Source organism: Rousettus aegyptiacus, unplaced genomic scaffold (genome assembly GCF_014176215.1).
Source record: "Rousettus aegyptiacus isolate mRouAeg1 unplaced genomic scaffold, mRouAeg1.p scaffold_m13_p_8, whole genome shotgun sequence".
Classification (NCBI taxonomy): domain Eukaryota; kingdom Metazoa; phylum Chordata; class Mammalia; order Chiroptera; family Pteropodidae; genus Rousettus; species Rousettus aegyptiacus.
Genome location: NW_023416311.1, coordinates 45,325,247 through 45,340,403, shown reverse-complemented (window position 1 = coordinate 45,340,403; position 15,157 = coordinate 45,325,247). Strand labels below are relative to the sequence as shown.

Here is a 15,157-nt window from a genome sequence, read left to right as displayed (position 1 = left end):
AGGATTTAGTAAGGCAAATGAAGTTGGCTTCATTTATTCCCCACCCACCAGGTTGTTAGTTGTATGCTGTGTTTTAGTTAGAATGAAGAAACCACAGGGCCTTTAAGAGGTTTTCTCCTCCTAAATGTTGATAGTTATTTGTAGCTCAGTATTATCCAAACCCAGTGAATAGTTTTTGTACAAAAAAAAAAAAAAAGTTTCCCTAACTCCTTTCCTATATAAGGGATAAATCCTGACTTCGTGGAATCATAGCTGCAAGTAGTAAATGACATTTGGAGTAAAGCAGCCTAGCGGAGAGGAACGCTGGCTCGGCCTCCTGGTTGGTTGCTCCCGGTTTACCATCATATTTGCTCTGCGAGGCAACATCGCCACTGAGCAAGATGCTCGCTGCTGTGCTTTCCAAATAGCAAACTTACTCATCTCCACTGCCTGCTGGCATTGGGTTTCTTGTAACTGCTCCCTGTTCCCATTTTATCCTTGATTAGTCTGTCTCATATTATATATGACTTGTAAGACAATTCTGGTACACACTCAAAATTTGACTTTGAAGCTTCAAATAAGATTACTCGGCAGACATAAGTGGGACATTTCCATATCCTTTTGGCAGTAGGCAGCATTTGCTGTTATGTTCCTCCGCATGTGATGAGCTATAGCTATCTCTGATACCTCCTGTGACAATGCCAGCCTATTATGAGATTTCTCATCTCCGAATTCCTGTAGGATTCGCAGTCTGTAACACACTGGCTCATACTGGCTTGTTTTTTAGCAGTTTCATGAGCAAAGAGGCAGGGAGCACCAGTGTGTCTCCTAGAGAATCAGACTCAGGGTTAAACAATAGTGAGCTTAATAAAGGAATGGAGAGAAAAAAAAAGGGAGGCGGGGTTGTTATGTCTGCCTTATCTCCCAAATTAGATTGTCAGCTTCCTAACCCCAGAGATCATATCTGTTTTTCTTATCTCCTGTAACACTGATTAGATTAGGCAAACAGTGAGTATGCAGTGTATGTGTATTGCCTGAAGGCCTACATTTTTTTTTAATTAATAGATCATGCCAAAAAGGTACCATTTCCATTCACATGAACTTAATGCAACCCAAAGGAAGTAAAGTTTTCTGTAAGTGTTATTGAAATGTTATTTACATTGAATTGAAGATTTATGTAAACTGGTTTTAGATTTGTCACTCACAGAACTGTAATCCTCACTTCAGAGGACAAACCTCTACAGCTGGTGATCCAGTGAAGTAGCTAGACAACAAAAGTGCATATATTCGTAAAGCGTAGGTGTTATTCTGAGGAAAGTGCTAAAACTGAAATCCTGTAAATGAGTGAAGTGCTTCAGTGAATAAAAAGTTCATTCAGAGCAAGAATAACTGCCTTTGGCCCCAAGAAGGAGTCAGTGGCCTACTAAGACTGGGGGGTGTGCACTGTGGTGCCATTGTACCTCTGTCAAAAATCATTTGACCACATATTTGTGGATCTATTTCTGGACCCTTTATTCTGCTCCATCAAGCTATAATGTCTCTTCTCCTGCACTGAACTGTATTGATAACAATTGCTTTATATTAAGATTTAAAATCAGGTTAGGTAAGTCCTTCAAGTTAGTCCTTCTTAAAATTACTTTAATTATTCTAGAATCCAAGCTTTTCTATATTCATTTTATAATCAGCTAGTTTAATTTTACAAAGACATCTGCTAGAATAATGATTGGAAGTACATTAAAGCTATAGAATAATTTGGGAAGAATGGCTGTCTTAGCATTGAGTCTTCTACTACATGAGCATGAAATCTTTCCATTTATTTATTATTTTTTCTCAGTCAAGATTTACAGTGGTAAGTGTAAAGGACTTGGATGTCTTTTGCTACATTTATTTTTAACTATTTGTTTTACTGGCATCACTGTAAATGGAATTAAATTATTTTCCAATCTTTTGCTGCTGCGTATGAGAATACATTTTTGTATTAATCTTTTATGTTCTAGTTCTTGTTATGTAAATTCCCTATGATTTTCTGTGTAAAAAAGTCATTTCTGCAAATAGTGCAAATAGAGGTAGTTTTACTTTTTTTTTTTTTTATTTCAAAGACTATGACTTCCAGAACAGAGGTCCTTTTGAATAGAAGTGATTAAACCAAGCATCCTCGCTTTGATCTCCTTGGAAAGCAGTTTTGTCTTTCAACTTTAAGTATGATGCTAGTGGTCGAATTTTTTACAGATGCCCTCTGTCAGGTTGATGAAGTACCTTAATATTTCCAGTTTGATGAGCATTTTATCATTAATAGATATTGAATGTTGTAAAATGCTTTTTCTGCATGAACTGGAATGATCATGTGGTTTTTTCTCCTATATTCTGTTAATCTAGTGAATTACATTAATTTTCAAATGCTAAAACAACCTTGCATTACTAAGATAAACCATACTTGGTCATGATGTGTTATCTTTTTTATGTGTCATCGGATTTAATTTGTTAGCATTTTGTTAAAAAATATTTGGCTTTCTCTTCATGAGGGTATTTTTATGTAATTTCTTTGGTAATATCTTTATCAGTTTTGTATTAGTTCTACAGGACTTATAAAATGAGTTAGGCAGTTATTCTCTGTTTTTTGAAAGAGTTTGCTTAATATTGTTATTACTTCCCTGAATGTTTGATAGAATTTACTAATAATGAAACCAGTGGGGTTTGCTTTTGGGGAAGATATTTTGATACCATATTTATTTTCATTAGTAGATATAGAACTTCAGATTTTCTTTTTCTTCTTGTGTCAATTTTGCTAAGTCCTATTTTCAAGAAATATATTCATTTCATCTAAGCTGTGAAATGTGTTGATATAAAGTTTTCGCAGTGTCTTAATATCCTTTCACTGTCTATAGAATTAGCAGTAATGGCTTCTTTTCATTCTTGATGCTGATATTTTAAATATTTGATACTTTGATTATCTGATGTTTTAATATTTTTTAGCATTTCATTTTTATCTCATTTTCTTTTTTTTAGTGGTTGCTCTACAGATTGCAATACATATATCTAACCTTCCACAGACTATTTAAATATTGTAGCACTTCATGTAAAATGTGGAAAACTTGAAACCATGTAGGTCCCTTTGCCCGATTTGGTAGTTGTCATATGTATAATATTTACGTACATGGAAAACCTGACTAAATAATGCTATTTGTTTTCTATATTCAGTTATATTTTAAAGAACTTAAGAGGAAAAAATATTATTTTATACCTACCCCAAATACTCATCATTCCTATTGTTCTTTTCTTCTATCTTGATGTTTCAGATTTCTTTCTGGTATCGTTTCCTTCCAGCCTGAAATACTTCTAACATTTCTGATAGAGTAGGGCTGTTGTCAATGAATTCTCTTAGTTTTCTTTCATCTGACAGTGTCTTCATTCCTGTAGGACATTTTTGCTGGCTATAGAATTGTGGGTTAACAAAGACATCTGCTAGAATTTTGATTGGGAGTACTTTAAGTGTACAAATCAATTTGGGAATAATTGCCATCTTAAGAAATGAAAGATGTTATCCCACTGTCTTCCGCCCCCTCTCCATTGTTTCTTTTGAGAAGTCTGTGAATATTGGGATCATTTTCTGCATATGTGACATTTTCTCTGTCTGCTTTTAAGATCATTTCTTTTCCGTGGATTTCAGCTGCTAGATTATAATATGTGTAGGTGTTTTTTTGCCTTTGATTTTTATCCTGTTTGGAGTTCAACTAAATTTTGGATTTATTTATTTGATTATTTCTTCAAGCAACTTTTCTGCCCTGTTCTCTTCTTGCTCTAATGGAGACTCCAATAACATGAATTTTTAATATTTTCATATTCTATGGGTCTCTAAGGTTCTGTTCACATTCACATTTTTCTTTTTTAGTTTTTTTCAACTTGGATATTCTGTATGATTTATCTTCAAGTTTACTGAGTCCTTCCTCTGTTATTTACCAGTATGATATTCAGCCTATGTGATTTTTTAAAAAAATTTAAGATTATTTTAAAGTTTTAACAATTATATAATGTTCTTTTTCTATTTCTTTACTGAAGATGTCTACTTTTCCATTTACTTCAAGTGTGCGTTCCTTTATTTCATGGAGTACAGTTATAATAGCTGCTTTATATCTGGTTATCATGGTGTTGGTATTTGTTGATTGTCTTTTTAGAACTGATCACATTTTTCTTCTTTATATGTTTAGGACTTTGAATTGTATCTTTGATCTTGTGAATGTTATGTTGTTCAGGCTATAAGTCCCTGTTAATATTCCTCCAGAGATTGGTTTTTGTTTTAGCTGACAATCAACCCAGTTCGGTTCAGACCATAAATTCTACCTCACAGTGACAGACAAATTCAAACCACATTTAACTTCTCAAAGCCTGGGTTTGTGATGTGTGTGGTAGTCAGGGGGTTATTCTGAGATATGGGCAGCGTTCTAAATATGAGTTCAGTTCTCTCAGTAGGTTTGTGTCTGCCCCTCTATGTGTAGCTCAGGGCTTACACTGAGATTCAAACACGGGCCCAGGTGTTGTTGTTCTTCACACTCTGTGGCTCACAAAGACCTCTCTTCCTGGTTTCTTGGGACAGAGAAATGTGGTTTCTGTTGGAGTTTCACACACTGATGCTGCCTCCCTTGTATTACTCTATAACTGAAACCCACATTCAGGGAAAAGCTGTAAGATAAATGAGGGGAAAAACTATAAAACAGAAAACTCATTCCCGTGTAGTTGCCTTTGTCCTCTAGAATCTACCTGTTTCTTTCTTTTGAGGAATTTTTAGGGAGTTATTTTTGGTATTTCATCTAGAGATTTTAATTATAATCATCAGGAGGAATGGATTATGGGCTTAATTTGCCATGTCAGGATAGGAATCTCAGAAGGTAGATTTCGAAAATAGATAATCTGGACTTAAGCAATATTTTATACTGCTTGTCCTTTTTAAATATATATATATATGTGTGTGTGTGTGTGTATATATATTTATATATATATAATGTATATGTATACATATAACATTAATTAGATCTACTTAAGTAAAACATACCCAGAAATTCTCAAAAATTCCTCTAAGAGATCACTTTTATTGATTTATTAACAATAGATTTAATGTTTAATAACTCTTTCAGAAAGATATTAAATAATGTTTTTGTCTCCCATCCTGGGAGATGAGAATAGGGGGTAAAGGCAGGGGAGTCTGTAAGTTTAACTCTCAAAAATACCATACAGTCTAATTATTAGTCAAACGTCATCAATTACAAATACCCCTCTGGACCTTGATTTGGGCAGTGATGAAATACAACAAAATAATAGAAAGGACATAATCTACTGAAAGTTTTACATGTCTACCATGTAGAGAAATGATCTCCCAAGACAAATGAACCCATCTCAACAGAGATGAAGACCTTAAGATTTTTATTCTGCTACTAATTCAAAAGTATAATGTGGAAACCGTGAGCATTCAGATAATACTGTGTAACTTTGTGAAGTTGTTAACATGTAAATAATTTCACCTCTATCTTTGAAGCATGTTTTACAAACCTACCTCTTTGTAGCCTTGAGTTTCCAGTCCCTTTTCCTTTGTGATCATGCCATACTCTTAGAAACTTATTTTGAAAAGTGATTTCAACATGTTATACAAGGGTCTCTTGTAGTTATAGTACTAGTACATAAATAATACAGTGGTGATAGTTCGACTTATTTTTAGCCCCATATTGTATGTTAGCACTTCATAAACTTAAGCTCATTTAGCCCTGTAGATTGTATTTTTTAGGTTAGTAAAATGAAACTTTATACACCAGGGCACACAAATGATAGGTGGCAGAACTAGGATTTATTCTGGCCAGCTATGCCGTAAGTAGGATTTAGAGCCCTTAGCCAATAGGATAGCTCCTCCCTATAGATTAAGACGATAAATGAACGAGCATCACTATCACTCACTTTGAGCAACAAACCAGAGACTCTCACTCTTCCAGTAAGTGCTTATGATACATCTACAGACTGGGCTTCTGCTGAGATTCTCCACTGTGAAACTTGACCTGATGAACAAAGTAAATCATAAAAAATTAGTAAGGCAGAAAATTTCACATTCCTTTCTAAACTTTAGGTACTACCCTCCAAGTTAGGAAATATAAAAATGTTATTTCTCTAATTATCAATTATATTCAGCAATTCCCAGGTAATTTACACCCTTAGGAAGTACCAGCATCACTAGTCAACTGTTGATATAAGTCAGTCACTCAAGGTACTTCCTATGTTACAAGACCAGTCATATAAATTACACTAGTTTTTTGGAACCCTTGAGTCATGTTTGATATTTAGACATGTATTTCAAAGATAAATATATAAAACCATCTTAGTAGAAAGAGAAACTAGCTGTTGATTATTCCTCAGGGGAAAAAAAAAGAATTAAAAAGGCAAAAGCATAGAATAGACAGGGATTGGTCTTAGTGTGTATATATTCATTCAACAAGTGTTCATTGAGCACCTACTATGTGTCAAGTACTATTCTAGGCATTGACAATACAGCTCTGAAGAGCACAGGTGGATCCCACTCCTATCACTTCTTACATTCTCCAGGGTTCCATACCTGCTATTGTCACCTTTCTCTACTACGTTAGTTTTACCCTATGTACAATATTATTACCATTTGCATGTAATTGCTCCCATATAAGGGGGAAACACTCCTTTGACCTAAAACCCCCTTCTAGTTACCGCTCCATTTTCCTGTCCTTCTTTATAACAACTTTATTCAAGAGTATCTCAATTCACTCTCTCCACTACTTTCCCTCATTCTCTTTGAACACACTCTAATCATATTTTTGTGCCCATCACTCCCCTGAAATCTATGTTGCCAAATCCAGCAGTCAGTTCATAGTCCTCATCCTTGTGTTCTCAGTAGCAAATGACACAGTTGATTGCCATTCCTTCTTGATAAGCTTTCCTCACTTGGATTCCAGGATACCAGCCTCTCTTCTGGTTTCCCTCCTGCCTCACTTGCTGCTCTGGCTCAGTCTCCTTTCTTCAATCCTCCTTTAAGTGATGGAGTACTCCAAGACTTAATCCTTGAACACCTTTTTTCTTCTCTACACTCACTTCTCCAATCCCATAGCTTCAGATACCATGTGAAAGCTGACAACTCTTATACCTCTCTTCTGATCTCCAGACGAATGTATCCAACTGCCTACTCGACATATCCACTTGGAGATCTAATAAACATCTCAAACTCAGTATACACGAAATGAACCCCTCCCAACAGTATTGGATTACTTTTAACTGCATATAACAATAAGCCAAGAAGAGAAAAATCTAGGAAACAAAAATCATTTGAATGACATAGAAATTTCTCTTACACATTAAAAAAAAAAAAAAAATCCAGAGGTACAGGTATAGATACCTTAGGACACATATGGCAGTCTCAGGCTCCTCATCGATGCTTTTCCAACTTTGGTATGCTTCTTCTTTGTGTTAGCAGAAGGGACAAATATAGTGATACTTCCTCTTTCTTTTAAAGAAACTTCCTAGAAGTTCTAGGCAACTCTTCGCCTTACAGCCCTTTGGCTAGAATTTAGATTATAGCCACATGTCGCTGCAAGGGAGCTTAAGAAGTATAGCAGTTTTTAGCTAGATGACGATATATTCAGCAAAAATCAGGATTATTTTACTAAAAAGAGGAGGAATTGCACATTAGGAGTCAACTGGCTGTTTCTGCCATACTCTGAATCTGGACTTCTCCCTAGTCTTCTCTCCTTTAATAAATGTCACCTCTATTCTTCCAGTTGGTTAGGCCAAAATATATTGGGATCATCGTGATTCTTTTTTTTCCTATTCCACATCAAATTTACCAGGAAATCTTATTGGTTGTACTTTCAAAATACCTCCTGAATCTGATAGTTTCTGAACAACTTTACCACTTTTCTCTTAGTGCAGCTATGGTCACTTCTTCTCAACTCCTGAAATCCTCTCCTAACTGTTCTGTCTGGTTCTGCCAGTCCATTCTCCACATCTAGCATGTAGTCTGTGTGTGTGCATTTGAATTTGATTATTAAATGTTTTTCCCATTAGAATTAGAAGAGGGGCTTGGTTTGTTTTGTTCACTGTTGTCATCTCTATCAGATAAGGGTGGTCAAGGTAGACTTCTCTGAGGTGGGGGCATCTGAGCTAAGAATGAAGGAAGAGGGGCCAGCTATCCAAATGTCTGGGCAAAGGGAAAAGCTACATGTAAAGCTCCTACAGTGGAAATAAGCTTATCATGTTTAGGGGACTTTTTCTACATTTGGAGACAAAAAGAAACCCAGTATGTTTGGAATATAACAAATTGTGGAGAGACTGAAGTAAGATGAGGTTGGAGAAAGATGCAGACCCTGACCCGGATGCAATAGAAAAAGTGTTGGGAAGCTCTAGGCTGCAATGCCAAAAGCTACTCAGTAGCTACCTGCAGCATGCAATTATTTAAATTTAACTAAAGGTATAAAATAAAAAATTCCACTTCTTGATCACACTAGCCACATTGCAAGTGTTCAATGGTCACACATGGCTAATGGCTACCTATTGCACAGCACAGAGAGAGAATACTCCATCATCACAGAAAGTTCTGCTCTAGGAAAGCCAGTAAAAAAAAAAAAAAAATGCCAAGTTTACCTAGCCTCTTTGATTTTTTCTTAACTGTAGAATCAGTGTTTTTCTATTTAAATGGAAATATATGTGGTGCCTAGAAATTAGCATGTGGTCCGTTTCATATGCAAATATTCTCGTGGATGATTTTTACCTGTGACAGAAAAGATGGGAAAGACTGGCAAATCACAAGCATTCTTAACCTCATTATAAATACACTGCAAATGTAAAAATGCGAAGTGGGGAAGTCATAAATGTGAAAGCGGCTTTCAGTTTGTTTTAATGGATGTTTTCTGTGTTTTCTTTTAACCTAGGGATCTTGCTGCAAGAAACTGCCTTGTAGGTGAAAATAATGTTCTGAAAATCAGTGACTTTGGAATGTCTCGTCAAGAGGATGGTGGAGTGTATTCCTCTTCTGGCTTAAAACAGATTCCCATTAAATGGACAGCACCAGAAGCACTTAATTATGGTAAGACCGGATTCTTTCTGTTTTTAAGAGTAAAATTATACACAACGTAAAAGTGTTGCTGTGGTTCTGGACTATTTTCTTTGATCAATAATCTCATTTAATGTTGCATTCTTAAAATATTAAGCCACTCAACTCTATAGTTTCTCACTCTGAAAATTGACATGGTTTTTACCATCTCAGTCTCTAGAAGTTATATAAATCCTGTGTGGGAAGATAGAGATGGGTGTTACATTTTAAAACATTTTTTTTTTTCACTTGCCTTCTTATGTCATTGATTTCTGCTATTTTACATTATGATGATTCTTTGGGGTGATTGTTGTTATTACCCTAAGGCTATACTCCTAGGAGATCAATCGCAGGAAACAAATATAACTTGCATTTACAGAGGTTTTCTTTAGATGACAAAACATCATTAAGCACCTTATTGATTCTTACAGCATCCCTAGAAGGGAGCTTGAACTGACTTGGAAGACCTTCAGGGCTTACCAGTATAATCCAGAGCTCTAGAGTTTGTTCTTAAACCTGTTTGCTGGATTTTCTACATTATATTGACTTTAAAACTCCTTTTACTGTAGCAAGAGTGGTCAATCACCCTTGTGTAATTCCTAATCTTAGAGGCAAAGCTTTCAGCTTCTCACCATTGAGTATGTTAACTGTGAGCTATGACAAAAATATAAATAGCTATTATCAAATTGAGGGAAGTTCCCTCTATACCCACTTTGTTGAAAGTTTTTAACATATGGATGTTGAATTTTGTCAAATGCTTTTTCTGTATCTATTGAGATAATCATATTTATCTTTGGTTTTGTTGATGTGATAAATCATGTAATTGTTTTCTGGATATTGAACTAACCTTGCATCCCTAATATAAATCCCACTTAATGTACTGTTGAATTGTTTGCTAAAGAATTTTGGCATCTCTGTTCATCAGGGATGTTGGCCTGTGATTCCCTTTTTTTGCAGTGTCTTTTTCTGGTTTTGGTAGGATTATGTGTAGAATGAATTTGGAACTGTTCCTTCCTTTTCAGTATTTTGGAACAGAGAAGTATAGGTACTGATTCTCCTTTAAATGTTTAATAGAATTCACCTGTGGAGTTGTCTGATCCTGGACTTCTGTTTGTTCGGAGTTTTTTCAATACTGCTTCAATTTCATTGCTAATAACTTGATCTGTTCAGATTCTCTGTTTTTGCCGGTTTAGTGATAGAACATTGTAGGCTTCTAGAAATGTGTTCATCTTTTTTTTTTTTAGATTGTCTAATTTATTAGTATATAATTGTTAAGAGTATTCTTTAATAATCTTTCATATTTCTGTGGTGTTAGTTGTAATCTGATTTTGTGTTCTCTCTTTTGTTTGATGAATCTTGCTAGATGCTTGTCAATTTTATTTTTTCCTTTCAAAGAACCAGCATATAGTTTCATTAATCTTTTCTATTTCATTTATTTATCTTATGCTTTATTTGGGTTTTGTTACTTGTTTTCTAATTTCTTTAAGTGTATAGTTAGGTTGTTAGTTTTTCCTGCTGCTTGAGGTAGGAGCGCATCGCTATAAACTTTCCTTTGATAACTGCTTTTGCTGCCTCCCATAAATTACTGTAAGGTTGTGTTTTAATCTGTCTCAAGGTAGTTTTTGATTTCCTCTGTTTGGTTAGAAATCAACTACAGGAAGAAAACTAGAAAAATCAAATAGAGGTTGAAACACACTTCTAGTTTTGTGCCATTGATATAATTTCTTGAAATAAATTCAAGAAATTATATGTCAAATTCTTCTTGAATTGATTGAGGTTGGTTTTGTGGCCTAGTATGTGATTTATCTTGGAAAATGTTTCATATGTACTTGAGAAAAAATGTGTAATGTACAGTTTTTAGGTGAAATGCTCTATAAGTGTCATATCAATTTGAACTGGTCTAATGTGACATTTAAAACCACTATTTTTTGTGTAGATAAAGTCCCCAACTATTATAGCATTACTGTTAATTTCTGCCTTTATATTCATTAACATTTGCTTTATATACTTGGGTGCTCCTATGTTGAATACATAGATATATCTTCTTCCTGATTGACCCCTTTAAAATTATTTAATATCTTTCTTTAACTCTGTTTTGAAATTTATTTTGCCTGATAAGTATTGTTACCCTAGCTTTCTTGTTTCTATCTTTTTCCTTCACTTTGAACTGTGTGTATGTCTTGATCTAAAGTGAGTCTCTTGTAAAAGGTAGTAGTATATAGATGGGTCATGGTATTTTTTATCCAATCTGTCATGCAGTGTTTTGATTGGAATATTTAGTCCATTAAAATTGAGAATAGTTATTGATAGGTATGTGCTTATTGCCATTTTGTTAATATTTTGGTTGTTATTGTTCTTCACTGTTCCTCTTGCTCTCTTTCCTTTTGTTTTGATCAGATTTCTTTCCCTTTTGTGTGTGTATTTCTGTATATTTTTGGGTATGGTTACCATGAAGTTCATATATACTCACCTACAGCAGTCTGTTTTAAGCTGAAAGGCATTTAAGTTCAATGACATTCTAAAAGCACTACATTTTTACTTCCTCTTCCATTCTTTGTTTTTGTCATATTTTATATCTTTTTGCTTTATCTCCCAATTAGTTATAATCTTGCTACTATTGTCTTTTAACCTTTCTATTAACTCTTTATGCAGAAAAGATCTCATTAGTAAAAGCAAAAATACAATAAAGACAATCCTTTAACATTTCTTCAAAGGTTTGTTTAGTGGTTGTGAACTCCTTTAGTTTTTGCTTTTCTGGGAAATTCTATTTGGCAAGGTTATCATTCAGCACTCACCGATTCCTCGGGTCCTGGGTTGTTCCCTCAGCTCCAGGAGAGCTCTCATGGTTCCCCCAACTTCTCTGTGGTCCTTCTCTTGTTTGTTGTACAAAAGCTGTTCAATTGGCTCACAGTTTTCTCAGAAGGAATTACTCTAATTATAGGTGTATGGTGTACATTCTGTGTGTTCTTGGAAGTGGGTGAGCTCAGCATCCACCTATGCTGCCATCTTGGACCTGCATTTTCCTAAAGATCTTAATAAAGACAGACATAAATAACCTTGACAATTTTAAGCAGTCTTTAATGTCTTAATAAATGCAAAACAACTTAGATGACAAAAAGGGAGAGACTTTAAAAGAATTGTGGGAACCCTAAGAAGTTTTTTAGTCCTCATAAACAAAATTACTGAACACTGGCTCTAAATCAGCATATTTTAAATGTGAAATTATAAGTGTCTTATGAAAGTCATTTCTTATTATACTTCATATTTTATGATTGGTAATATTTTGCCTCATTTCTAAGGGTCGTTTCTTCACTCATGGCTCAGAGTAAATAAAATACTGCCCAAGTGTCCCATGAAGTTTGGGGTCAGCGTAGATACAAAAAAAGTCCATCTAAGGAACCTCTCTGAAACTTTGGCTTAAGGACATAGAATTAAACTTATTTTCACTATCATTTATTTTTGAAAAGATAAAACATACCAATTTTTCAAAAAATCAAGTAATACTAAAGGGCTTACAATGATATGTAAGCCCCCTTCCTAGAGGCAAATGCTCTAATTACATTCTTATTCTCAGAGATTTCTCATATGTATGTGTGTGTGTAATATATACAGACAGCTATTACGTATGTATCCCCTTCAGCACGTATTGCCAGCTGTCACCACAGGTGCTATGTTTGGAAAGGGCAAGTAAGATACTGATTTCCAAATAGAAATAATGTACTTATTCAATTAAATTGTCACCTGGGAATTTGGGACTGACACATCCTCTAATTAGTATTATGTAACTAAGTACTCCGGAATGGGAGAAAGACAAGTGCCCTGGATTGTCCATCAATACAGGGTTTCCCAGCCATTTATGTCATTAGTTGCACCACCTTGGCAAGCCATCTACTTCTCTATACTTACATTTTCTAATTTGGTTTTCCCTACAAGAGTACTGAGGATCGAATGAGTGATGGAAACGAAGCAAATGCTATACAATTGAAAGTTACTCTTAGCCAATTAAAATTATTCGGTGAGGTTCTAATTCAAGACAGTAACATAGGAAGATCTTCAACTCACCTGTTCCCACAGATACACCAAAATTACAGCTACAGTGTCCTCTGGGGGCGGAATACAAACTAGTTGAGTGATTCATATGTTGGGCAAACAAGAGGGAACAAAAACACATCAAGGTGGGTAGAAAAGGCAGAGACACAATCTTGCCATTAACCCAACTCTAGCACAGCAACACACAATCAGGAGAGAACTGGAAACTCAAAGCTTCTCCCTGAGTAGTGAAGGGTTTGAACCCTACATTTGGCACTCCAGCTTTTAAGACCTGCACCTGAGTGAAGAGCCCTCAAAACATGCAACTTCGAAAACCAACAGGGGTGTCCACAAACACTAAGAAATGGCTCTTAGCAGGCTCACATACTTAGATTCACCTACCCTAGGACAAAGCACAGAAACAGGCAATTGAGAGGCTCCAAGACTTCATCTGAAAGAGGCTCATTTGCTAATCTTAAAGCATCAGATTGTGGTTAGGCATCTAATTTAACACACAGCTAAAGGCCTGCTGACACATTCTCCAGCAACAGGATGGAAGGTGCCATCTTTGCACTCTCTATCACACTCAAGAGCACCAGTATATATCACAGGGGAGCTTTAACACACATATGGAACCCTGATTTTTGTGGCCGTGGTGGCCAAGGGAACTTTTGTTCTTTGGTCCCATGGGATGGTAGTAATCAAATAGTTCTTGGCTACCACCCCCTAGGGCATTGTACAGATAGCCAACTGAAACACACTCCAGTCTGATAAAGAGGCCTATTTTCTTGTCCTGAAGCATAAGCTTCAGATTTGGCACACATCTAGGTGCCTACATAGTTATTCTCTGTAACTATATCAGACAAAACAGACTTCAATCAGAGACAAAGATTGTAGCACATAATATGTAAAGGGAGCAACCAAACAATAGGATATAACATTTGTAAATATTTATGCATCCAACTTTGGAGCACCTAAATATATAAAACAAATATTAAGATACCTGAAGGAAGAAATAGACAGTAATACAGTAGCGACTCTAATGCCCAGTGTACACCAGTGGATAGATCATCTAGGCACAAAATAAGGAAACATTGGCCTTAGCATATTGGATCAAATGGACTTGACGGAACATTCCATCCAACAGCAACACATTCTCTTCGATAGATTATATATTAGGCCACAAAACAAGTTTTAATAAATTTAAAATTGAGATCATATCCGACATCTTTTTGGAACACAATGGCATGAAATTAGAAACCAATTATAAGAACAAAACTAGAGGAGGAAAAGAAATGGCATAGATGATAGAGGCTCTGTTCATCCTTCTGGTGACCAAATCAAAGTTGTGACAGAAACAAGGAGCAAGCAGCAAGGAAAAATCGCCTGGGATGAACAAGCCATACAACTAGGAGAAATCCAAGCAATCACCCTGCAAGGGTAGAAGGTAGGATGGGGCAAGGATGCGGGGCTGCTCGATCTCTAGCGGCTGAGTGAGACTAAGGCTGAGGCAGCGACAGACACTTCTTAAAGGGGTTGCGTCCATGAGCAGATGAGTGCCAGTTCAGTTGTGCATAGCAGGCAGCAGGGACTTACAGGGAGACATTGTTAGAGTGAGGGCTGAGGCAAGACTTGCACTATACAGAAATGCTGGTGGTATCCATTGTTCCCTGTTGAGCCCTCCCCCACCAGTGCACCCGACACAATGCAGCCATAGTTCTGACATCATCAAAGTGGATAGCGAAGGTCGCTCCTCCCAGAGAATTCCCTGAAACCCCACCTCCCCCAACTCACAGCCCCACCCAAGCCACATCTAGGTTTATCCTCAGCGAGTCAGATGCTCCTTACTGAGCAGTGCCTAGACTCAAACTGGAGGCAGCTGGCCTCGGTTTCTGGTGTGACCTTTTGAGGCAACTATAAGCACAGCACCTGTGGATTGCTTGCTGAATCTTGACAGGTGGCCCTGGAGGGGCAGAAGCTTGGGCTAAATTTGGCCTGCAGCTGAACCCCTCTCAGGACTGTGCCACTGGACACCTACTTTACAAATCCACACTAATAAGA

At 36.2% G+C, this 15,157-nt stretch overlaps 1 protein-coding gene across 6 annotated transcripts in view; it reads left to right on the top strand.

The window, feature by feature from the left end:
• FER (FER tyrosine kinase) overlaps positions 1–15,157 on the top strand; it is a 367,914-nt gene that overhangs the window by 336,933 nt on the left and 15,824 nt on the right. For all 6 annotated transcript variants that reach the window (XM_016137231.2, XM_016137229.2, XM_016137230.2 and 3 more), the window contains one exon: positions 8,907–9,061. In XM_016137231.2, coding sequence (XP_015992717.2) covers positions 8,907–9,061 — 155 coding nt within the window. The remainder of the gene's footprint in view (positions 1–8,906; positions 9,062–15,157) is intronic.